The following is a 25597-nucleotide window of genomic DNA, read 5'->3' as shown; positions in this document are numbered from 1 at the left end:
TCAGAGAGAGAGAGAGGAGGACCTTTATATAGACACTCAGAAAAAGAGAGGGGGACCTTTATATAGACACTCAGAAAGAGAGAGGGGGACCTTTATATAGACACTCACACTCAGAGAGAGAGGGACGTTTATATAGCCACTCACACTCAGAGAGAGGGGGACCTTTATATAGCCACTCACACTCAGAGAGAGGGGGACCTTTATATAGACACTCACACTCAGAGAGAGAGGGACCTTTATATATAGAAACTCACACTCAGAGAGAGAGAGGGACCTTTTATATAAACACTCACACTCAGAGAGGGACCTTTATATAGAAACTCACACTCAGAGAGAGTGAACTTTATATAGACACTCACACTCCGAGAGAGAGAGGGGACCTTTATATAGACATTCACACTCAGAGAGAGAGAGGGGACCTTTATATAGACACTCACACTCCGAGAGAGAGGGGACCTTTATATAGACACTCACACTCCGAGAGAGAGAGAGGGGACACCTTTATAGAGACACTCATTCTGAGAAAGATCTTTATATGAGCACTCAGAGAGGGGGGGGGGGGGGGGGGGGGGGACTTGCAGGACCCCTGTATAGAAATAGACACTCAGAAAATAAAATGCTAAAATCTAAAAAAAAAAAACTGTTTATTAAAAACAATTTACAAAATTCCATAAAACAATTAGCATTTTACAGAAATAAAAAATAAACCCTCAAGTACAAACAAATAAAATACTACTAAAATATAAGAAATTAAAAAAAATAAGCTTAATAGAAATTGTCTGCAGGGATCGTGACAAATATCCCCTCTGCTCTCCGTACAAAATGACTGTCCACAGATTCATATTTTGGTAAAAACTCTTAAAAGGATAAAATTCAAACCACCAAAAATGTGGTTTAGACATAAATTAACAAACTATTGTATAAATAATTAATGTACAAAAGGCACTTCATTTTTTTTGTTTTAAAACAACACGTGAACTGACAGCGGCCCCAGACATGCATGGGCACACCAGTTGATACAGATTACTCTTCCCATGATGCTTAGCATCACACAGCATGTAAGCCCCAGTTTGCAGTAGCATTGCTAGCTCTGTTGTATAGCAATAACATGAGTTAATGAGGAATCCTGGTGCTGTGTTTCACCACGGGTAGAACAGATATTAAGAATTTTCAATGTCCCAGACTAGCACTTGGTTATAAGAGGCTGTGAAGAGAAGGTTGCCGGATGGAGCTACGCGGCAGAGATGCACACAGTCATCGTGAGCGGCAAAGTCTTGCTGGATCCCAACGGAGGTGTCAATTATCCGCAGAAGCCGCTCTAAGAAGAGATAGAAGCATATTATAGTGGATTGGGTGGGGAAGGGGTTCAAGGAAACACGGGTAAAAAATTGTGAAGCACGACTGACAAGCAAAGCGATACTGTGTTTAAATGAACATGTTACTCTGAATTAATGCAGGATCCCTGCAGCCTTATTTTCACATCTTAGCTTTATAGTTCATGTGAAGGAATGCCCCATCACTTGGATCGGTACTATTCTCTTTTTCCCTGTTCGTTTGTTCATTCGAACTCACCTAGTTCGGTTCCCAAACAAGAACCACCCCAGCAACCCATTAGAACGTGAAATCCAAAGTAACAAGTGCGAAACCATAAAGGAAACTATTAATAAAGTGCTCCCCTGGGTGTCTGCCATTTCGTGAAACCGAACGCACATGGTCGACAGAATGGATGTTGCCATTTTGTCTCCTGAACACAGGCAGCGGTACTTTGTCGTCAAGTGCCTGGAACTTATTTCGGCTAGGCACTCCCGCAAACACCGTTGAAGATGGAACCGCTGGCCATTCAAGTTCCCGACCACCTATGTGAACGGCGTTCGGGAGATATAAACTACCGAATGGGGGGAGTCTTTGCCATGTGAACGCAACTGAATAGCTTATGTGGTTTTCGTATATAGAAACTCTATAGAAGGTCTAAACTTTAACCCAGTGGCGATTCCAAACCACCGAACGGATCTAAACACTTTTTGGATATGTTAGGCGCTCAGATCAGGGCTACCCGGGGATGTGACATGTGACTCTAGAGTGGTTTCCATGTATTTTGGGGATATTTTTCTGTACCTGGGAGAAATTGAGTAGTACGTTTCCTGACTCAATTATCTCTCAGGCACAGGGAGCAGTCTACTGTGTGTATAAATTGCGAGTGTTTGCCCGAATTATAACTTTAATATAAATTGCTCAGATTTTCCAAGAAATGTTTATTCCCATTCATTTTACTTGAGACTTTAACTTGTGATTAAATGTTTCATGTATGGGAATAATAATGCTGAGATGGTAGCTGCCAGTTTGGTGGATATTGACAGATGTACTATTTTAGGATTTAATGGCAAAATGTGTAGGAACCGGGGGTGAAAGGAAAAGACTCACAAATGAACATGTCCACAAAACATATCTATAGCCATTTCTTACCATTGCTGCCAAGCACAATAAGTGAGGATGCAGGAGACAAGGCAAGCGATGTGGCAAAGTGTGAGAGTGGGATCTTCAATACAACCTAAATTGAATTCGAAATTAGGGGAACATTGTTAGACTGATCTCATGATAATCTATGGATTCATTATTACTTCACATTCAGAATATCATGGTATTAGAATAAAGTACCTGTTTCTGGGCTAAACTGTAGAACAGTACTTCCTTCTCCATGCCAAACCCGGTATATACTACAGTGCCAGGCTGCCAGGGGCAGAAAGCCGCCAGGCTTGGGAGAGTCGAGTCCTGCTCCTGTCAGAGGGAAATGCGGTTAAGAATGTTTAGAAAAGAGGCAGGCTAGCGCAGATTGTACTGCAGTGTATATTTTTCAAAAGCATCCTACTGAGAGATGGGATACAGCCTAGTTACAGACAGTCAGTGCTGGCGGTAAGCAGTAGAGGAGCATGGTGGATATTCATTGAATGTTAGCCATCATTACTCACTTTGTCAGTGGCAGGTGCTGGGAAACTTAGCCAATCCAACAGCTCACATTTAGTCTTGGTCCAATCAGAAACCCACACACTAACACGTCTATCCAAGCTGGCAGCCAACCAGAGCTCTCCTTCTCCAATTCCCAACTCATCAGGCTGAAAAAAATAACAACACACAAATTACAACACAAGACAATGCACATGTTAAAGTCAACTTGTGGTACCTCACCAGATCACAGAATCTGATGAGAATCATAAAGCCACCAGCTAAATTGGTGGCCCAGGTTTCAGTCAAACAACTAATTTTGATATATTAAGCTGATTTCCATATAAAAACATGTGAGGTTTGGTTTCTATGGAAACAAAAACAATGGCCAAAACACTATGCATAACCTCACACTTACATACAATTCTTCAGTGCCAACATACTCCTTTTCCAGTAAATCATTTAAATGTTGTTTCAGCCAAGCTCTCACCTTTCCTCGGGTGCATTCAATAGCAGTGATGGGGGAACCTTTGTGATCACTTAGTACTCGAATGGTCATCCCTGTGCTTGGGCTGCTGATTGCCATCAGACCATCCTTCCCTCCAGATAACAGCACATCGCCTGTGGGAAGAGCAAGCTCTGTAAGCTCTAGAACAGAAATAATGTTTCCCAAAGATGGATGGTGTGTTCCTTACCCGAGGTGGAGTAGGCGATCGAGGTTACTGCACAGGGGTGAGGGTGTATCTTCATCTCCATCTCGGTATTGGAGATACTGAAGATTCGGATTGTTCCATCACTGTATCCTGCAGAAATCTGCTGTCCCGCTTTACGGATGCCAGACACTGGGCTCCAGGCCAGACAGAGACAGCTCTGCGGTTAATAAACAACACAGTTAAACAGACAAAAATAGCATTACTATTCCTCCATATTTTAACTATGAGCAGTCTGTCTTGGAAGGGAATTGCAGAGGGGAGCTTTTGATCCTCACCAAGGAATTTAATTTCCGGGCCTTTTGGCAGGCGAGTGAATTTGTTTTCTCTCCCAGAGTCCTGCTCATTATTTGCCATTTTGCACTTTGTGCATGACACAATGCCCCCAGTCTATTCAATTCTACCCTTTTCCATAAGATATTTAATAGGAAGGAAGGGATCTGTCCACTGATAAGGGATGGGAACACGTGAATCACTCAGATGAGCACATTATATATCGGGATCATGTGAAGTTACCTGGTTGAGGACTTGGAATTGAAGAAGTAGTTCACAGCTGTGAAGCGACCAGACGCGCACACTTCCATCCTCCCCACATGTTGCACAATGATTCTCTCCAGGACTCACAGCCAGATCCATCACCTCCATGACACAAACATGACAAGATTGTACAGGTAACATTATTTCAGTGACAGAGGAACACAGCTTTTGTCTGTTTAATTAACACCGAGAACAATGGTGTGCTGGTTCATGTGTAATAGTAGCACTTCCCATATATATTAAATAGGAACACACAAGGAGTACAATCTGCTTTATATTCCATCGCTCTGATTTAGGGGAATAGCCTCCAGAGACATCCTTTGGGCCTACAGGCAGATTTTTGTTTATTTGGTAAGATTTTAAAGCCGTCTGGCACACAGACACAATTGTACCCCAAAATATCTCACACAGCGACATGCCCAGGTTTAAAGTCACAGAACCTTGCATATTGAATGCACTCCGATGTGATGAGAAACTTATAGTATTTGTACCTTGTTCCGGTGGCCACTGATTAGACGAATGCTGGTATTCTCCACCCAGTTTATATACCACAATGTACCAGCTGTGGTTCCCACTATGCCCATATCTATGGCATCATCGAATGTGGCACTAACAATTGCCCCGTCCAGGGTCATCTCGTGTTCCATTAGAACCGACGTGGAGCTACATGGATGAAAGCAGAGCGGTTTCAGTTTTCCAAACAATCAAATTGTCTACAAGTGCCAGTATATGTGAAGGGGTAATGTTGAGACACATGTATTTAAGTTAATTAAGGCAAATGAACAGTTATGAAGATACATTCCTGTGAAGATTAATTTGAAATGAAAGCGAGGAAAGCAATGGAGGAGAACCTCAGGATGAAGTCTCCATGAGACACATGCTGAAACCCCCCATGGGAGAAATAATGTAACAAAAGGTGAACAGACAGGAGTCTCTGACCTGGCATCTGATCCCTTTTCTCTCATCTCTTGCACGGCTGCCACAGACCACAGTCGTATCCTGCGGGTATTGCTACCAGTCATTAGTCTGTTCCCTTTGCACTGTAAAACACCTTAGGGGAAGAACACCGATAGCTGAGTCTCCACTGTACAAATTCCATATATTTACTAATGCTGCTGCAGAATCAACACTCACCAATCTCCCCCTGGTCTGCTTCCCATGTCAAGAAGCAGCGGTGAGTCTGTGCATCCCACACGCACACCTGTCCTGTGCTGCAGCCAGTGTACAGCAATGACGTGGAGGTATATGCAAGAGACGTCAATTCTGACTGGCTGATCTCATCAGGAATGGTGGCTCTATATACCTGGGAACCAGGAAAAGCCACGGAGATGGTAAAAAGAAAGAACGCAGCAGAAAAAGACAGAAAGACAGACAAATTGGGATATGGCTGACTTCAGAGCATTCTATGGACTGGCCACAAGACAGATGCTCTCTATATGCAGACAGTTTGATCAGCCTCCTGTCTAGAGAAAGGCAGTTAATGGGATTATAAATTGGATCACACACATATTTCTCATAACAAACTTTGTGTTTAATTTGTATACCAAGTGAAATCAAAGTATGTTATGTGAAGGCACTGTACCACCTCAGGAAGCACTCACCTTCATCTGAGTGCCGGTCCCCAGCTCCTCGATCTTCCAGAAACTCACAGCCTTAGTGCCAACACAAGCAAAGCTATCAGCATGGTATGGATTAAATGCAACAGCATGGGCTGGCCAAGAAAGACGACTGCTGGATAACAGCTCAAATGACTTGGTACTCCACAGGGCAAGACTACCGTCTCTATAGTCACCTGGCGGATGATAAAATACAACAGGAAAAAACCTTTATGCTGGGAAATGTAATTCACATAAACATCTGCAGTATTAAAACTAGCGGTCATATCCCTACTGACATGATTTTTTTTCTCTCTCTATTTTTTTGGGCCTCATTTCTCAAGCAATATGAACTTGTTTGAATGGTTTTCATCTATGAGCCCCAAAAGGCCCTAAAAACAGAACTGAAATGAAACCAGTGGAACTCTCCCAACGCACGCGCACTGACCGAGAGTCATAAGAAGACGGTCATCCCGGGAAAAGTTCATAGCCTGCACCTCTGTCGTATGATGCTGCAGAATCTTCACACAGGTACCCTCCTGGGTGTCCCAGATTCGGATCCGACACAGAGATGAACCGTCCCCCTTACCGGAGGCAGATGCCAACACCTGAAACCAAAGAGAAAAAAATATTACGATGGAAAAGTGACCAGAAGTTAATAAAACAAGAAACACATGGATAGAATAGAAGGTGAGATTAAGGAGGAGAATATGGTTTATCCGATTACAGATATTACTTGTTGCTCCAGTTTAGGGATAGGCTTTGCTTTGCTTAGTATAATGGATTGCTCTCTCTCTGTCCGTATAACGGTATGTTATTCAGCAGATACCATGGAGACGTACAATGGCGTTCTCTCTCTAAGGCAGGTATTTACTATACCGGGGACATTAGAGACTTCAGGGCTTAATTTGCAAAAGTGAGACAAAACAAATGTAACATGAAATGGCTACAACAGCAAAATCTAGAATATAAACATTTATAACAGAAGGAAAAAAACAAAAATTAAATAAATAAAAAAAAAAACCAACAGTATATTATTTATTTGTTAGGTTCCTTGTGACAGGAGCAACCAATATCGTCTGAATGGTCGACAGTAAAAAGACATATCTGATGGTTAAAGAAGCAATGTGAACAAGTTACCCACCAGTGCATCGTTGGTGAGTGCCAGCGTGGAGATCTCCTCCTCATGCCCAAGCAAGTGACGCTGAGATCCAGAATGCAGATTCTCCACTACAATCACACTGCCACATGAGTAGGCGAAAAACCCTATTATAAAATAAAATAAATAAAAAGAATCACGTTACATTTCTTAAAGTTTGTCTTATGGTTATTATTCTTTCTCAAATCGTACAAAAATAGAATAGGATCAAATGATCGTTCAGACAAGTATTAAAAAATTCCTAAATTTGCTGAGATACCTAAAAAAAACTTAAGAGAACTACTAGGCTGGCTATGATCCACTCTTTGCTGCAAATAAGCACACCCGGTATAACTAACTGCCTTACTTACACAGTGCACCTAACATGTGTGGGGGCCTGGAGAGTCCCTTTAATAATATAAACCAACCCAGTATAACTAACTGTAACCTAACCTTCACAGTACACCTAACATGTGTGGGAGTCTGGAGTACCCCTTTAATAATATAAACCTACCCAGTAAAACTAACTGTTACCTAACCTACACAGTGCACCTAACGTGTGTGGGAGCCTGGAGTGTCGCTTTAATAATATAAACCCACCCAGTATAGCTAACTGTAACCTAACCTACACAGTGCCTCTAACGTGTGTGGGAGTCTGGAGTGTCCCTTTAATAATATAAACCCACCCAGTATAACTAACTGTAATCTAACCTACACAGTGCATCTAACGTGTGGGAGTCTGGAGTGTCCCTTTAATAATATAAACCCACCCAGTATAACTAACTGTCACCTAACCTACACAGTGCATCTAATGTGTGTGAGAGCCTGGAGAGTCCCTTTAATAATATAAACCCACCCAGTATAACTAACTGTCACCTAACCTACACAGTGCATCTAACGTGTGTGGGAGCCTGGAGTGTCCCTTTAATAATATAAACCCACCCAGTATAACTAACTGTAACCTAACCTACACAGTGCATCTAACGTGTGTGGGAGGATGGAGTGTCCCTTTAATAATATAAACCCACCCAGTATAACTAACTGTAACCTAACATAGACTGTGCACCTAACGTGTGTGGGAGTCTGGAGTGTCCCTTTAATAATATAAACCCACCCAGTATAACTAACTGTAACCTAACCTACACAGTGCACCTAACGTGTGTGGGAACCTGGAGTGTCCCTTTAATAATATAAACCCACCCAGTATAACTAACTAACCTAACCTACACAGTGCATCTAACGTGTGTGGGAGCCTGGAGTGTCCCTTTAATAATATAAACCCACCCAGTATAACTAACTGTAACCTAACCTACACACTGCACCCAATGTGTGGGGGAGCTGGTTGTGCCACTTTAAAGTGAAATGGAATCTGTAAGTCAGCTCCATGTCATTGGAGTCAAGTACTGAATGTGTCACATTCTAAAAGTAAATAAAGTGATACAAAATAGGCAACCAATAATTAACAATACAATACAAGGGCCTTTGATAAAGGCAGCCAGGTGGTGCCGAAACGTTGGGGGGTTATTTTGATGCTTGTTTCTGCCCTGTTAGGCGTGAGAACTTTGGTAAATTGTATTGTTAATTATTGTTTGCCTATTTTGTATCACTTTATATAGTTTTGTATTTCATCCTGTTAATGGTTTATTAAACCTGGTTGAGTATTTATTGTGTACTCTGGTGTGCATTCTCTTGCTTATTTTCATTACTATTTATATTGGTATTTGAGGGAATACCAGTGAGAATTAGCACCCAGGTGGTTATAGTTTGTACTAGTTAGTTTCTCCATACTGTATTTATTGTATGACATTCTTAAAGTAAACCCACTGCATGCTGCTAGAACAGAATACCTGAGTCTGGGTTCCACACCATGTTCCCTCGGCCGTTACCATTGTACCCGATCACAGCTTTCAGCACCAGCTTCTCTTGGTCTGCCAATGGATGGCAAATTCCCTGCAAAACACGAGCAGTCAGACACGCATTATGTGCATTAACAAAAATGCCTGCGTCATTTTACCGCTTCGGTAACCAGACTGAAACATAGAATGTGGCGGCAGATAACCATTCGGCCCATCTAGTCTGCCGAATTTTCGAAATACTTTTAATTAGTCCCTGGCCTTATCTTAAGTCTAGGATAGCCTTATGTCTATCCCACGCATGCTTAAACGTCCTCACGGTGTTAATTTTAGGAAGCTTTGCAACAAGTGTCTTCAAGCTTAGTGCCAACACGGACACTATAACACTGTGTAGAACATGGCACAGCCTGGTTCGGGATGGTTCTAGAGGCTAGTCACAGAATAACAGGTTAAGCCCAATGCATAGCTTGGGGGCTGATGTTTGCACTGTATGAATGCTCCCAGATACTGTGTTCTAAGATATGGACTAATCGTTCCTATGAGATGGTTATAATCTAAGAAATTGCATAGACTCAGGAGCCTGGGCTCACGGGGATGACTCTTTCTATTGAATCTTGTTTTCCAAGTGGATTTTCCACAATGTTCCAATTTGCTAGTAAGCAGTGATCTTTGGCCAAGAATAGCCTACATTTACCTGCTGGTTTCTTGAGGGACGTTTTATGCCCCTTTTGGCGAGAGGGAAGGACACTAAATAATCACAATGGTCAGTTTTTAGAAGACTGTTTATATCCGATAATTCTCTGCTCAGTCTTGGAATGTAATGAGTACAGTTATATGCATAGCATCCTGGGATTGAACAGTGAACACTGCAACATGTAAGCAGACTTATTACATTCTTGATACAAATGTGATGTATATATTTTATGATTTGTCATTTTTGCATAATTAAGTGCTTTTAGTGCCACAACAGTAGAATATTTATAGTAGATCGCACATCAAACATTGGTCTTTGAGACCGTGATTGTCTGGAACTCTTTACATTAAGAGAGATCTAGCAAGCTGGGTGTAAGAGGTCATGTTCTGCATAGCTGCAATGGCTTACATCCAAGCAAACTAAACGGATCATTTACTACTGTTCTGTCAGCTTGTACGAATCTGCTAACATTTGGGCTGGCTTCTCCCCTTTTCAATGAGCTGTAGTTGAAGACTGGGGAAGCCAGGTGTTTTCCAGCCCAGCTGGAGCAGCAATGAAAGGCCTCTGACTGCCCATTTCCCCAGCATAGGCTGAAGGAGGGGAGCGCTTGCGAAGGCTGCATATTGCAAGCTATGTTTTCGTATATCCCCAATGTAAACATGCAGGAAAAACACTTGTATGTTTTCTTTGAGGGTATATCTGCTAAGAAGTAAAACATTTAAAAACTCAATGGAGTGTTCCTTTGATAATGAGGAAACCTGTACTGTACTGAAGTAGAACATTGTGTTGGTATATAAGAGTGGGAGCACGACAGGTAGTGATAAGATGGTGCAGTCCACACTCCTTACCTTAGCGGAGCAGGAGGCTTTAAATCGAGGATTGAAATGGGCGTAAGAGTCAGGACGTAGTGGACTGTGCTTGGAGGTCCTCAAATCTATTGAAAACAAAATAACCGTGCTAATCAACGAAACTGAGCTTTCTCTTATTGTCCAGTAAGAGAGACTATTGAAAGTTTTGTATAGAGAGATAATGCATGTATAGCATATCATACGATGAAAGCAGGGTTTTGATGGGAGGCAGATGAATGCAGATATTTTTAGCAACTTCAGACTGGTGGCAGATGACATTCTCTGGCAGGATTATTGCATGTATACAGAGCTATAGACAACACAGTTTCTCTGCTTGCCTTGGAAGGAAGTAGAAGGGATATCCGGTGTAGCGCTCTAATAATAGTGGATATACAGAAATAATAGAAAGGAATCCTAACTGTACCTTAATAGTTCATATACTTTTATGAGTAGTATCACTCTATTCAGGGTAACCTTAAACAAAAAACACAAATATACAGAACATAGTGCAACCTGTATACAAAGTGTAAATACAAAAAGGGAGTGCGTAGATTACTAACTCACACTTTCAAGAGCTATCACACTAGCTCAGGTATATGCGCCTTAGGGTCCGTAGAGGCGACCCTCACCCTCCTTTCAGTCCAAGTTTTCTCCAGGTGCAATGTCCTAGGTAATGGGTATAGGAGGGAACATATAGCGTAGTACAGTCTATATATATAGAAGGTATAGTACGAGGTAATGTAGATATACTCACAAACCCGGAGCCAATGTATCGGCTCGTTTCATAAGGTGTATGTGGTTAAGGACCACATTCCTTCTTTGTTAAAGCAGGTAGAAATAAAAGCCATAAGTTTGAAAAATATATATATGTAATTTATTATGGAAAAATTTATATAACATGTAACTTTAAAATATTATGTAGATAAAATAACACTAGTGGCTTATAGTCCAAAAAGCAATTCTGTCTGCTCACTGTTCATCCAGGACGCGTTTCACCAAATTGGCTTCCTCAGCTGGAAAAAATGTTCAGAAGATATTGTGGACTCCTTCCTGCTTATATACCTTTATTAATTGTGGGCTTCAGGCTTGTATTTCGCGGGCAATTTCCATGGGAACGGAGATGTCCTGTGTTTCAAGCCTCCTCTTCGTTTTTTTACTTCCGGGTATGGTCACTTCCGGTTTCGGCTCCATTAGCATTATGCGTTCCACAGTGCGTTCCACAGTGCGTTCCACCGTGCGTTCCACTTATATGGCCGTGTTTGAAACTGTCCTTTGCCATATTAGTGGATGTTGTCCTCGGAAAATGTATGACATTGCATCAGAGAGAGTGGCAATACATCCAATGTACATATATTAGTTTATATATCCCTTGTGAGCCATATGTATATATATATATATATATTTATCACATGCATGGCTATTTATTTATGTAGTTAAAGAGACAGGTACTAATCTAAAATTATCAAAATGTATATATTGAGCTATTTAAAAACCCTAGTGATTATCACATTAGGTAAAACTTACAGGGAATTTATAAAATCACAAGAATGTAATATGAAGTATGGGTGGGAGCAGCCCTATATGTAAAAAACTCCAAGGGCAATGGATGAACCCCAGAACAAATTTGATTTCGAATATGAGATATACTAGAGGTGTAAATATATATATATATATACATTTAAAAAACTTGTAATATCACAAAAAAAGGTGGCTTAGTAGGACCAATAAATACCATACACAACATGCTTACTAGATAAAAAGGGAAATACTAAAAGGAGTGGATAAAATCAATCAGTTAAAAAATGGCACATTTCAAAATCTGAATTAAGACCGTACGGAATGAGACTATTTAATTTAAAAATCCATTCCATTTCTATTTTGCTGAGTTTTAAATTAAAATTTCCTCCTCTCCAATCTTTAGATATTTTATTTATTCCCAGAAAAATTGTACCCTTTATCTCACAATTATGATGAGTTTTATAGTGTGATGACACGCTGTGTTTTTCGAAGCCTTTACTTATATTTCGACCGTGTTCTTCTATTCTTATGTGTAGAGCTCTTGTGGTTTTACCTATATATTTTAGCCCACATGGGCATTGCATGAGGTAGATCAAGTTTTTCGAATGGCATGTTATGAATTCTTTAATCGGATATTCTAGCCCTTCATTACATGTGAATTTTTTTATATGTCTTTTTTTATTTTCCGTTCTTTTGCAGGCTAAACACATACCACAACCAAAAAAGCCCTTTTCTGTGTTTAAGAAAGTCATGCTGGTATTGGGTTTGTCTTTAATAAAGCTGGAAGTTAGGGACTTCTTTAAATTATTGACTCCTCTGTGAATAAAGCGAGGTTTCTCCGGGAGAAAAGTCTTTAAGGCTGGATCTTGGAGGAGGATGTGCCAGTATTTTGACACTGTCTTTCTTATTCTATAATTATTAGAGCTATAGCTACATATAAACGGAATTCCATTATTAATAGGTTCCTCTTTCTTTTTGTATTTTAAGATGCTGGTTCTCTCTATTTCTTTAATTTCCTGTCTTGATATTTCTAATTTTGACTCTTCATATCCCTTTTCTATGAAATCTGATTTGATTTTATTGGACTGGATTTCGAACATTTCTACATCTGTACAATTCCTTCTTATTCTAAGGAATTGTCCCTTAGGGGCATTCTCTAACCATGGTAGGAAGTGGCAACTGTCTCTTCCTATAAAGCTATTGGCTTCAACAGTTTTAAAATGATTTTTAGTTTTAATAGAACTGTTCTCTATATATATATGCAAATCTAAAAATATTACTTCTTTTTTGCTCCAGTTGCTTGTTAATTGGATCCCCCATGTATTGGAGTTTAAAATATTTAAAAAGACAGATAGATCTTCCTCTGGTCCCTCCCATATAAAAAAGATATCATCTATATAACGGCCATAGGTAACCAAGTTCTCCACCCAGTCATGTTGGCCATAAATAAAATGGTCTTCCCAGAATGCCATAAACAGATTGGCATAACTGGGGGCGAACTTGGTTCCCATGGCCGTACCCTTAATTTGGAGAAAGAATTCTTCATTATACCAGAAATAATTTTTATTTAAAATAAGCTCTATAGCTTCTAAAATAAATTGTATTTTTGTCGGGGTAAGATCTGAACTATGTTCCATAAAGTGTTTCGTTGCTTCATATCCGTATTTATGTGGGATATTACTATATAATGCTGTGACATCACAGGTAACTAGGAAGCAGTTATTATTCCATTTGCATTCATTTAGAAGTTTCAGCATCATCATCGTGTCTTTAATATAGGATTTGGTATTTTTAACTATGGGTTGTAAATGTATATCGACATATTGAGACAGCCTACTAGATATCGAATCTATTCCCGCCACAATGGGTCTCCCCGGGGGATTTTTTAGATCTTTGTGGACTTTCGGTAGGAAATAAAAGACAGGTATTTTAGGATATAAATTATTTAAAAAATTGAATTCTTTTTGATTTAAAATTTCTAGGTTCAGCCCTTTGTTAAAAAAGTTTACAAATATATTATTAATTTCATTACTCGGATTATTGCTTAGTTTCTTGTATGTTTCCGCATCGTTTAAAATTCTTTCAGCCTCCCTATGATAAAATTCTTTAGACATTAACACTATACTACCCCCTTTATCCGCAGGTTTTATAATGAGGTCTATGTCTTCTTTTAGGTCCTTTAGAGCCTTCTTTTCTTGTACACTTAAATTTTGGTTAAACGTTTTTATTTTATCTAATTTTTTTATGTCTGTCATAACCATGGTCTCGAAAGTGGACATTTTTTCCGAAATCATGTGTTTTGGGTAAAATTGCGATTTTGATTTCAAATCTGTATATGCCCTATTCTCTGATTCCATTTGACGTTCTATTGGGTTTTTCAGGAAGAATTTTTTTAGGCACAGATTTCTCTTGAATCTATTAAGATCCACAAAAAAATCGAATTTATTCAGAGGTTGGTTAGGGGCAAATTTTAATCCTTTACTTAATACCTTTTTATGGTCTTCTGTGAGGATTTTATTGCTTAAATTGTGTATCCCTTTCATTGATGTTGAGTTCTGTATGGTTTCTCTCGTCTCTCTTTTTTTGGTGTATTTTCCTCCTCTTGTGCCTCTATACTTAAATCTCTTCTCCTTTTGGAGTGTGTAGTATTTAACTGATCTTCCTCCCGTTTGTGCCTTTCTTTTCCTTTGCTCCTCCAAAAATCCTCATCCTCACATTCATCTAGTACTTGGAATCTATTACTAGTATTGATTGGTTCCTCTTTTCTATATTGTTTGTAGGTATTGTAAGGTCTATATTCTCTTTTCTCTTGTCTGTATTCCTGTCTCCTCTCTTGTCTTTCATCCCTATATCCTCTTTCATTGTCTTGTCTCTCTCTAGCATAGAAATCCCATGGAAATTGCCCGCGAAATACAAGCCTGAAGCCCACAATTAATAAAGGTATATAAGCAGGAAGGAGTCCACAATATCTTCTGAACATTTTTTCCAGCTGAGGAAGCCAATTTGGTGAAACGCGTCCTGGATGAACAGTGAGCAGACAGAATTGCTTTTTGGACTATAAGCCACTAGTGTTATTTTATCTACATAATATTTTAAAGTTACATGTTATATAAATTTTTCCATAATAAATTACATATATATATTTTTCAAACTTATGGCTTTTATTTCTACCTGCTTTAACAAAGAAGGAATGTGGTCCTTAACCACATACACCTTATGAAACGAGCCGATACATTGGCTCCGGGTTTGTGAGTATATCTACATTACCTCGTACTATACCTTCTATATATATAGACTGTACTACGCTATATGTTCCCTCCTATACCCATTACCTAGGACATTGCACCTGGAGAAAACTTGGACTGAAAGGAGGGTGAGGGTCGCCTCTACGGACCCTAAGGCGCATATACCTGAGCTAGTGTGATAGCTCTTGAAAGTGTGAGTTAGTAATCTACGCACTCCCTTTTTGTATTTACACTTTGTATACAGGTTGCACTATGTTCTGTATATTTGTGTTTTTTGTTTAAGGTTACCCTGAATAGAGTGATACTACTCATAAAAGTATATGAACTATTAAGGTACAGTTAGGATTCCTTTCTATTATTTCTGTATATCCACTATTATTAGAGCGCTACACCGGATATCCCTTCTACTTCCACTATCTTTGATAGAAAGATAAACACGGTGACATAGCAGCTCACAACAATATATAACTTTGGAACTATCCAGATTACTGACCTATATACATAAGCGCTTGTACTTCCTACTCTATTTGTTCTTAAGTATTTTTATCTTTCTACTTTTTGTACACAGCAGCTAATTTTTATTTTGGTTTTAATATGTCATTGTTTGATAAAAGGAAAAATACTCTGGTGGATATGGAAAATGAGTTGGCCAATTGGAATACCCAACCATTAGATAGAAAGAAAAGAGAATACGATAACAATTGTGATAAACTTGAAAAACTGTTACAAAAAGAGCTAAAAATTAAATGGGAAATAGCCACACTAGAAAAATACTTAAAAGATGGAATCACTCCAAGGGGTTTAAGATATTTTAAAATGCCCACTTTCGACAAGGATAGTGTGGGTTTTATGGACGAATGGAATACCATGCTAGAAGGGTTTTCCATTACGACCATTAACCTAATTATCAAAAGACGGAAAGAGAATATAAAAGAATTAGATCTAGAGATTAACAGATGCCAGAATGAAATACTTAATTCATTGAATCAAGAAGAATTCGATAATGTAACAGAGGATATCAAAAATAATCTGGATAAAATAGAGAGAGAGGTAATAGAAACTAAAAAAAATAAATACTATAGAGACATCAGGGATTACAAAACGAAACAGGTCAGAACTTTTTCCAAATATAATCACAACCATATGGAAAAAACTCTCTATGAGAAAAGAGGAGGAACAGAGTTAGAGGAAAGACCAATTACTCCCAAAAAAGTTGAAAGACAAGAACTAAAAGGGACCCCTTCTAAACGCACACAGACACCTAGAAACTATTACCCAAGACCAAGAGAAAATAGATTTGACCAATACAGAAATTACCCTCCAAGACACTACCAGAATAGACGACCATATGACGATTGGGAAAAGGTGAGAGTACCACATTGGCGACAAAAAGAGCAGAGGAGAAGGGATTTCTATGCTAGAGAGAGACAAGACAATGAAAGAGGATATAGGGATGAAAGACAAGAGAGGAGACAGGAATACAGACAAGAGAAAAGAGAATATAGACCTTACAATACCTACAAACAATATAGAAAAGAGGAACCAATCAATACTAGTAATAGATTCCAAGTACTAGATGAATGTGAGGATGAGGATTTTTGGAGGAGCAAAGGAAAAGAAAGGCACAAACGGGAGGAAGATCAGTTAAATACTACACACTCCAAAAGGAGAAGAGATTTAAGTATAGAGGCACAAGAGGAGGAAAATACACCAAAAAAAGAGAGACGAGAGAAACCATACAGAACTCAACATCAATGAAAGGGATACACAATTTAAGCAATAAAATCCTCACAGAAGACCATAAAAAGGTATTAAGTAAAGGATTAAAATTTGCCCCTAACCAACCTCTGAATAAATTCGATTTTTTTGTGGATCTTAATAGATTCAAGAGAAATCTGTGCCTAAAAAAATTCTTCCTGAAAAACCCAATAGAACGTCAAATGGAATCAGAGAATAGGGCATATACAGATTTGAAATCAAAATCGCAATTTTACCCAAAACACATGATTTCGGAAAAAATGACCACTTTCGAGACCATGGTTATGACAGACATAAAAAAATTAGATAAAATAAAAACGTTTAACCAAAATTTAAGTGTACAAGAAAAGAAGGCTCTAAAGGACCTAAAAGAAGACATAGACCTCATTATAAAACCTGCGGATAAAGGGGGTAGTATAGTGTTAATGTCTAAAGAATTTTATCATAGGGAGGCTGAAAGAATTTTAAACGATGCGGAAACATACAAGAAACTAAGCAATAATCCGAGTAATGAAATTAATAATATATTTGTAAACTTTTTTAACAAAGGGCTGAACCTAGAAATTTTAAATCAAAAAGAATTCAATTTTTTAAATAATTTATATCCTAAAATACCTGTCTTTTATTTCCTACCGAAAGTCCACAAAGATCTAAAAAATCCCCCGGGGAGACCCATTGTGGCGGGAATAGATTCGATATCTAGTAGGCTGTCTCAATATGTCGATATACATTTACAACCCATAGTTAAAAATACCAAATCCTATATTAAAGACACGATGATGATGCTGAAACTTCTAAATGAATGCAAATGGAATAATAACTGCTTCCTAGTTACCTGTGATGTCACAGCATTATATAGTAATATCCCACATAAATACGGATATGAAGCAACGAAACACTTTATGGAACATAGTTCAGATCTTACCCCGACAAAAATACAATTTATTTTAGAAGCTATAGAGCTTATTTTAAATAAAAATTATTTCTGGTATAATGAAGAATTCTTTCTCCAAATTAAGGGTACGGCCATGGGAACCAAGTTCGCCCCCAGTTATGCCAATCTGTTTATGGCATTCTGGGAAGACCATTTTATTTATGGCCAACATGACTGGGTGGAGAACTTGGTTACCTATGGCCGTTATATAGATGATATCTTTTTTATATGGGAGGGACCAGAGGAAGATCTATCTGTCTTTTTAAATATTTTAAACTCCAATACATGGGGGATCCAATTAACAAGCAACTGGAGCAAAAAAGAAGTAATATTTTTAGATTTGCATATATATATAGAGAACAGTTCTATTAAAACTAAAAATCATTTTAAAACTGTTGAAGCCAATAGCTTTATAGGAAGAGACAGTTGCCACTTCCTACCATGGTTAGAGAATGCCCCTAAGGGACAATTCCTTAGAATAAGAAGGAATTGTACAGATGTAGAAATGTTCGAAATCCAGTCCAATAAAATCAAATCAGATTTCATAGAAAAGGGATATGAAGAGTCAAAATTAGAAATATCAAGACAGGAAATTAAAGAAATAGAGAGAACCAGCATCTTAAAATACAAAAAGAAAGAGGAACCTATTAATAATGGAATTCCGTTTATATGTAGCTATAGCTCTAATAATTATAGAATAAGAAAGACAGTGTCAAAATACTGGCACATCCTCCTCCAAGATCCAGCCTTAAAGACTTTTCTCCCGGAGAAACCTCGCTTTATTCACAGAGGAGTCAATAATTTAAAGAAGTCCCTAACTTCCAGCTTTATTAAAGACAAACCCAATACCAGCATGACTTTCTTAAACACAGAAAAGGGCTTTTTTGGTTGTGGTATGTGTTTAGCCTGCAAAAGAACGGAAAATAAAAAAAGACATATAAAAAAATTCACATGTAATGAAGGGCTAGAATATCCGATTAAAGAATTCATAACATGCCATTCGAAAAACTTGATCTACCTCATGCAATGCCCATGTGGGCTAAAATATATAGGTAAAACCACAAGAGCTCTACACATAAGAATAGAAGAACACGGTCGAAATATAAGTAAAGGCTTCGAAAAACACAGCGTGTCATCACACTATAAAACTCATCATAATTGTGAGATAAAGGGTACAATTTTTCTGGGAATAAATAAAATATCTAAAGATTGGAGAGGAGGAAATTTTAATTTAAAACTCAGCAAAATAGAAATGGAATGGATTTTTAAATTAAATAGTCTCATTCCGTACGGTCTTAATTCAGATTTTGAAATGTGCCATTTTTTAACTGATTGATTTTATCCACTCCTTTTAGTATTTCCCTTTTTATCTAGTAAGCATGTTGTGTATGGTATTTATTGGTCCTACTAAGCCACCTTTTTTTGTGATATTACAAGTTTTTTAAATGTATATATATATATATATATTTACACCTCTAGTATATCTCATATTCGAAATCAAATTTGTTCTGGGGTTCATCCATTGCCCTTGGAGTTTTTTACATATAGGGCTGCTCCCACCCATACTTCATATTACATTCTTGTGATTTTATAAATTCCCTGTAAGTTTTACCTAATGTGATAATCACTAGGGTTTTTAAATAGCTCAATATATACATTTTGATAATTTTAGATTAGTACCTGTCTCTTTAACTACATAAATAAATAGCCATGCATGTGATAAATATATATATATATATATATATACATATGGCTCACAAGGGATATATAAACTAATATATGTACATTGGATGTATTGCCACTCTCTCTGATGCAATGTCATACATTTTCCGAGGACAACATCCACTAATATGGCAAAGGACAGTTTCAAACACGGCCATATAAGTGGAACGCACGGTGGAACGCACTGTGGAACGCACTGTGGAACGCATAATGCTAATGGAGCCGAAACCGGAAGTGACCATACCCGGAAGTAAAAAAACGAAGAGGAGGCTTGAAACACAGGACATCTCCGTTCCCATGGAAATTGCCCGCGAAATACAAGCCTGAAGCCCACAATTAATAAAGGTATATAAGCAGGAAGGAGTCCACAATATCTTCTGAACATTTTTTCCAGCTGAGGAAGCCAATTTGGTGAAACGCGTCCTGGATGAACAGTGAGCAGACAGAATTGCTTTTTGGACTATAAGCCACTAGTGTTATTTTATCTACATAATATTTTAAAGTTACATGTTATATAAATTTTTCCATAATAAATTACATATATATATTTTTCAAACTTATGGCTTTTATTTCTACCTGCTTTAACAAAGAAGGAATGTGGTCCTTAACCACATACACCTTATGAAACGAGCCGATACATTGGCTCCGGGTTTGTGAGTATATCTACATTACCTCGTACTATACCTTCTATATATATAGACTGTACTACGCTATATGTTCCCTCCTATACCCATTACCTAGGACATTGCACCTGGAGAAAACTTGGACTGAAAGGAGGGTGAGGGTCGCCTCTACGGACCCTAAGGCGCATATACCTGAGCTAGTGTGATAGCTCTTGAAAGTGTGAGTTAGTAATCTACGCACTCCCTTTTTGTATTTACACTTTGTATACAGGTTGCACTATGTTCTGTATATTTGTGTTTTTTGTTTAAGGTTACCCTGAATAGAGTGATACTACTCATAAAAGTATATGAACTATTAAGGTACAGTTAGGATTCCTTTCTATTATTTCTGTATATCCACTATTATTAGAGCGCTACACCGGATATCCCTTCTACTTCCACTATCTTTGATAGAAAGATAAACACGGTGACATAGCAGCTCACAACAATATATAACTTTGGAACTATCCAGATTACTGACCTATATACATAAGCGCTTGTACTTCCTACTCTATTTGCCTTGGAAGGAACTCATCCACTCGCCCACCCACAAAACGGCATGCAGAAACAAGCTAAGCATTCTTGAAAGTAGGTTAAAAGTAGAGCAGTGGCTTTGCTAATCTAGAAAGACACATAGTTGCAAGTTTGACATTTTGGTTTCGAGCTCACATTGTCCTGAAGGAAGGACTAGGTTTACCTTCTAAAATGCTGGTGTTTCTCTTCGACAGCAAGGGTAGTTTAGTCCTGTTGTTCTGACACTCTATGATAACCAAGGAGGACTGCTCATCACTTTCTGTTGGAACTGCTTGGACGTATCCTTCCCGCATAACTCTGCCTGCCACGTCCTCTCCATCAGACTCCGACAAGGGATCTGCAGCACATTAGAAAGAAAATTAAGATAATGCCAGCTAACACAGGCGTGGGAAGCACATTTCATGAAAAAGTGAACATTTATTGAATACAGAATCATAACGGAGGTATATTTCTACTCATTTAATAAAAATAAAACAATGTTGTTGTAAAAACAATGAACAAGATTACCAATTTTACTTAAAAACATACATATAAAAATCATCAGGGAGAAAATACCAATTACATATTTCACTAGCAAAAAGTAGGTGTAAACATAAAATAATCAATTCCCATAATTCCATCTTCAAATGGATCATGATCTAACCTAAACACAAAATTACAGGCAGGGATTTAAACCCTTTTGCATGCCTATATCATCGATTTATTTAATAGCTGGAAAAAGCTCTCCTTTAATGAATATGGATCTGATGTCAAGAAATCATATTCCTTACCAAATCACGGCTAAATCCAATTATTTCACTATTTTTTCATTTACTGGAATATAACCAGATCATTTCTCACTGGTGGCCTGGAGTAAAGTGCACAATAGATTCTGGTTACAGAAGGCTCATTTCAGAGATGATGTCCTCTCACCTGTATGATTTGCACGCAGCACAGGGCTGATGTCCAGACGTGGAGGGGAGGAGATGCAGGGCTGGGGCGCTTTGCGCCGTGGCATGCCATTAGCGATAAATGTGGAGTCTCTTCTTTCCTCTGTGCCATTATTGACTGCAAAAAAAATAAAAAAAATTGAAATAAAAAATACAAGATTGAGGACAGATTCATCAGGTTCAACATCAAAGGCCACTCATGTTAGAGAGAGTTTAGAATGCACATACATACACTTACCTGCACTAGAGTGAAGGGTGAAAAGAGGAGGCTGTTCAGGGCTAAGGGACAAAAACATAAAAACTACTGGTTAAATCTACTGCCATAAAACTGATGAAGGTGAAAATAAAGCACTGATATCTACTGAGAGCAAATAAGAAAACAATGTACAATCCTGATGGAGGAAATTAACAAAAATCCATAAACTCCACTGATCTCATTTAACAGGTCCTACCATGTTCCCTATTCAGGTGGACACAGTGAAGTTATGAACTGAAGCAGTAAAGAACATCATGAAGGGGTTAATAAATTGTTATTCCACAGCCAACACTTACTCCGTTACAAGGTCTTCGGGATCAGGAGAAGCCTCGAATGACCATATAAATATGGCGTCTCCAGCACTGATAACATATTGCTGGTCTGGAGAGAATGCCACCTGCTGCACCGCTTCCGAGTGTCCGATAAATACCTGGGAACACATCAAATATGGGGTCTCAATCGAAAGAAAATGGAAAGAAGAAGTATAAATAGGAGGTGAAAAGCAATTGGGAATCAGAATCAAGAAAAAGAAAAAGTGGGGAAAAAAATGAAACGAGGATTGAAATCGCCTGTACATTGGGTAGAAAATAATGGATTTAAGAGGCAAGAGAGCTAAAGAAGAAAGGAGAAATAGATGTGCAGGTAGAGGGACAGAAATGTATGAGAAAAGTTACTGAGAGCAATTAAATGTACAGGAAAAGAGAAGACATAAGGAGGTGACTTTCAGTGAGCAAAAAAAAAAAAAATGCAGAGTTTGTCTGACGAGTATACGTTCTAAAGCAATAACTCCCCACTTCTATTGTGGGCGAGATTACCTGGGGACGAGCAGCTCCCGCCAGCCGGTGATCCCACACTTTAATAACCTTGTCTCCAGCAGTCAGTAGGTAACGCACATCTCTACTTATGGCAAGTGACGAGCAGTACGGTTTGTGAACCTGGGTGACCTGAAGGCAAACAGGTCAGTTACAGAGAAGCCCCGGCCACTGATATTACATGGTTTATGCAATATTATGTGGAGAATGGAAAACATGTTTTTAGCTCTAAAATTGCCGTATGGCCATGGAGTGCATAAAATAAATCATTAGATGGGAATTCATGCTGTAATTCTAACAGCTGGAAGCTGGGCAGTTACATTAAAACAGGTGCACAGACTGTATTCACGTTTTACAGCATTGCAAATGATAACAGTTGTTCTGTAATGAATTAACGAATTAATGGCTTTACATTCTTATCAAAATCTGTTATGGGTATTTCTTTGTGGTTGCTATAGGATAATATTAATTTGTTTTATACATTAAATACTCAAAAACCTATAGATCAGCCCTCTAAGTTTATACTTTGGCTAGTGTCCCCATGTACGTAAAGATAAAACAACAGGGTATTTGCTCATATACCAATTTGCCAGCCCTTAAAAAAATGACTTCTATTTCAGCTTCAAACGGTAACTAGAACACAAATCCTCTGTGACAATGTTGCACAGTGAGGTATAGGAGTCAAAACTGACAGGAGCAGCATTGTACAATAATCCTCTCATTTAAAGTGTCACCGTTTCTCTCTCTTCTCCGACTTGCAATCCACAATTGCAAAACGCTGCTGAAGTCTGCAAGACACCAAATCAGGAGACCAGTCAAACCCGGTCACCTGATCTGATTTAGCAGCATTTTACCAGTAGAATGACCTTTTAAATGATGTGCATATGAACAACCAATATTTATTTGTATTAGAACACTAATATGTCCATCAAATTCACCATCTCACAAACCCTTCATCCAACTGAAACTTGGATTTTGTATATATTAGTGTAAGTGTCTCACCTCTTTCAGAAGATGGCCAGTTTTGGGGTCCAGCCATAGAAGTTTGTTACCAGATGTAGCCACTAGCAGGTGGTAAGGCTGACGGGGACTGAAGACAAGACTCAAGGCACAATCCAACTGAGTGCTGTCTAAATCCAATATACTCACATCCACACGCAGAAGCTTGGAAAATATATAAAATAATGTAAAAAATAAATAAAATTTATACAAATTAAGAAATATAGCTAGAAAAATAGCCTACTCACAGCACAGGATGAAAAGGACAGAGTTTGGTCAAACAGATTGGCTAAATTTTCATTTTTAGTGAAACTTTAACACAGGATTTCAGTTCTTTGCCTTGTCCCCGATTACATTTTATTGAAATAAAATGCAGTAACAGACAAAAACCAACTGAACAGAAAGTGTATTGTCCTATACATACACAAGTTTAGGACCCAAATAAAACTGGATGCTAAAATGAAAGAATGCACTGATGGAGTGAATGAATAGGACATAAATAAAGGGGGCTGTATGAGAATTAGATACGATAACCACAACTAGAAGGAATGGATGAAAAGAGGGAAAAGAAAAAGTTCAGGATTGGAAGAGGGGGAGCATGGTGGGTAAGTGGAACATTTATAAACCTATAGATAATGACTATCACCTTCGGTTTACTAAGCTGTCCTACGAGTGGGTGCTTTGTGTAAAAGGTAAAATCTATTCCATGATATTCAGCTGAAAGGTGAGGGCACAGTTAGGAAATGGACCAAACTGGTAAACAAGTCTGTGAGGGTATTATTAAAAGTGGGAAATAAGGGTTTTCCACATAGAAACCATCCAGGTACAGTGTTACAGCTACCTCATCCAATGAACGAGCATCCATGACTGTCACGGTGTATTCTGATGGACCAACGAAGGCCAGGAGGCGTCCATCTCTGCTCAGTGCCAGAGCCTGAGGTCCGCGCTCTGCATCCTTACAAAGCACATTCCCTGTGACACATTAAACTAGGTTAGAATAGATATGGGTAGCTTGTGCAGACACTGTATGCTATAGAACTGATAATTAGAATAGGAATACATCTCAATGCAAGCGCAATGACAGACACTAATCAGATCTGCAATGAGGTTTAAGAACATATGCTGCATGTGGGGGAAATACATTAAATTTCCAAAATACATTTTGCTTTCCCCAAATTCCAAGTACGGTACTTATTAAAAAATAACTTTTGAAGATGTTGAAGTTGAGAGACCAATTACAAGGACGTTCCCCTCAGAAGAACCCTAACCACATCTAGTATTGCATTTTTTACCACCATGTTGTGATGCCTTGAAACTCACCCAGCACCCGCAGGACATGCTGCTCCTTTTGGGCAATGCTATAAAGTGCTAGGGAGCCCAGTGAACAGGCACTATACATCAGGGACCCATCGGGAGAGAAGAGAAGGCCAGTGATTGTCCCTCGGTGCTGCCTGTGTGAGAAAGACAACAAATCAGAGATCACGATTTGCTGACAGTTGGTACGGATGAATCTCCAGGTGTGAAAATGTTATCACTTTTACATAGTCAGAAATTACTACAACAAAAATGACTCCTTGTTCTGGTATCACGTGCTTCCTGTGAACCTATTGGATCCAACAAGCAGCCACAATACAAGGGAACATACAGATACTCCTAATATACACCAACATGGTACTTACTTGTGTTCCGCAAGCACAGCTGTAGCTACTACATCAAAGAGCCTCACAATGCCACTGCTGAACCCACAGGCCACAGCCTGCTGTGTAGGGTGAAAGACCACAGCACATGGGGTCTCCTCATTGGATGTAAAGTCATAAAGCTGCAGTAGAAAGAAAGTTTTGTTTTTTTTTAAGGGCAGGTGTTAGACAGAGATACAAATACATGGGGTCTATTCATTAAACCATCAGCTATAA

At 38.6% G+C, this 25597-nt stretch overlaps 1 protein-coding gene across 1 annotated transcript in view; it reads right to left on the bottom strand.

Annotated features, from left to right (window-relative positions):
- Positions 1-713: 713 nt before the first annotated feature.
- WDR90 (WD repeat domain 90) overlaps positions 714-25597 on the bottom strand; it is a 39954-nt gene continuing 15070 nt past the window's right edge. Inside the window, exons 20-43 of the mRNA XM_063430766.1 lie at positions 25364-25503; positions 25005-25135; positions 24526-24656; positions 23688-23849; positions 22689-22817; positions 22170-22303; positions 21856-21896; positions 21601-21735; positions 20852-21025; positions 10316-10401; positions 8768-8870; positions 6927-7048; positions 6231-6390; positions 5789-5979; positions 5322-5490; positions 5127-5238; positions 4679-4850; positions 4167-4289; positions 3636-3810; positions 3431-3561; positions 2967-3110; positions 2656-2775; positions 2464-2548; positions 714-1318 (exon numbers count right to left, since the gene is read on the bottom strand). Coding sequence (XP_063286836.1) covers positions 1161-1318; positions 2464-2548; positions 2656-2775; positions 2967-3110; positions 3431-3561; positions 3636-3810; positions 4167-4289; positions 4679-4850; positions 5127-5238; positions 5322-5490; positions 5789-5979; positions 6231-6390; positions 6927-7048; positions 8768-8870; positions 10316-10401; positions 20852-21025; positions 21601-21735; positions 21856-21896; positions 22170-22303; positions 22689-22817; positions 23688-23849; positions 24526-24656; positions 25005-25135; positions 25364-25503 — 3228 coding nt within the window. The 3' untranslated portion in view covers positions 714-1160. The remainder of the gene's footprint in view (positions 1319-2463; positions 2549-2655; positions 2776-2966; positions 3111-3430; positions 3562-3635; positions 3811-4166; positions 4290-4678; positions 4851-5126; positions 5239-5321; positions 5491-5788; positions 5980-6230; positions 6391-6926; positions 7049-8767; positions 8871-10315; positions 10402-20851; positions 21026-21600; positions 21736-21855; positions 21897-22169; positions 22304-22688; positions 22818-23687; positions 23850-24525; positions 24657-25004; positions 25136-25363; positions 25504-25597) is intronic.

This window comes from Pelobates fuscus, chromosome 8, assembly GCF_036172605.1.
Source record: "Pelobates fuscus isolate aPelFus1 chromosome 8, aPelFus1.pri, whole genome shotgun sequence".
NCBI lineage: Eukaryota > Metazoa > Chordata > Amphibia > Anura > Pelobatidae > Pelobates > Pelobates fuscus.
Note: the sequence above shows the minus strand (reverse complement) of the source record. Positions and strands in the feature narration are given on the sequence as shown.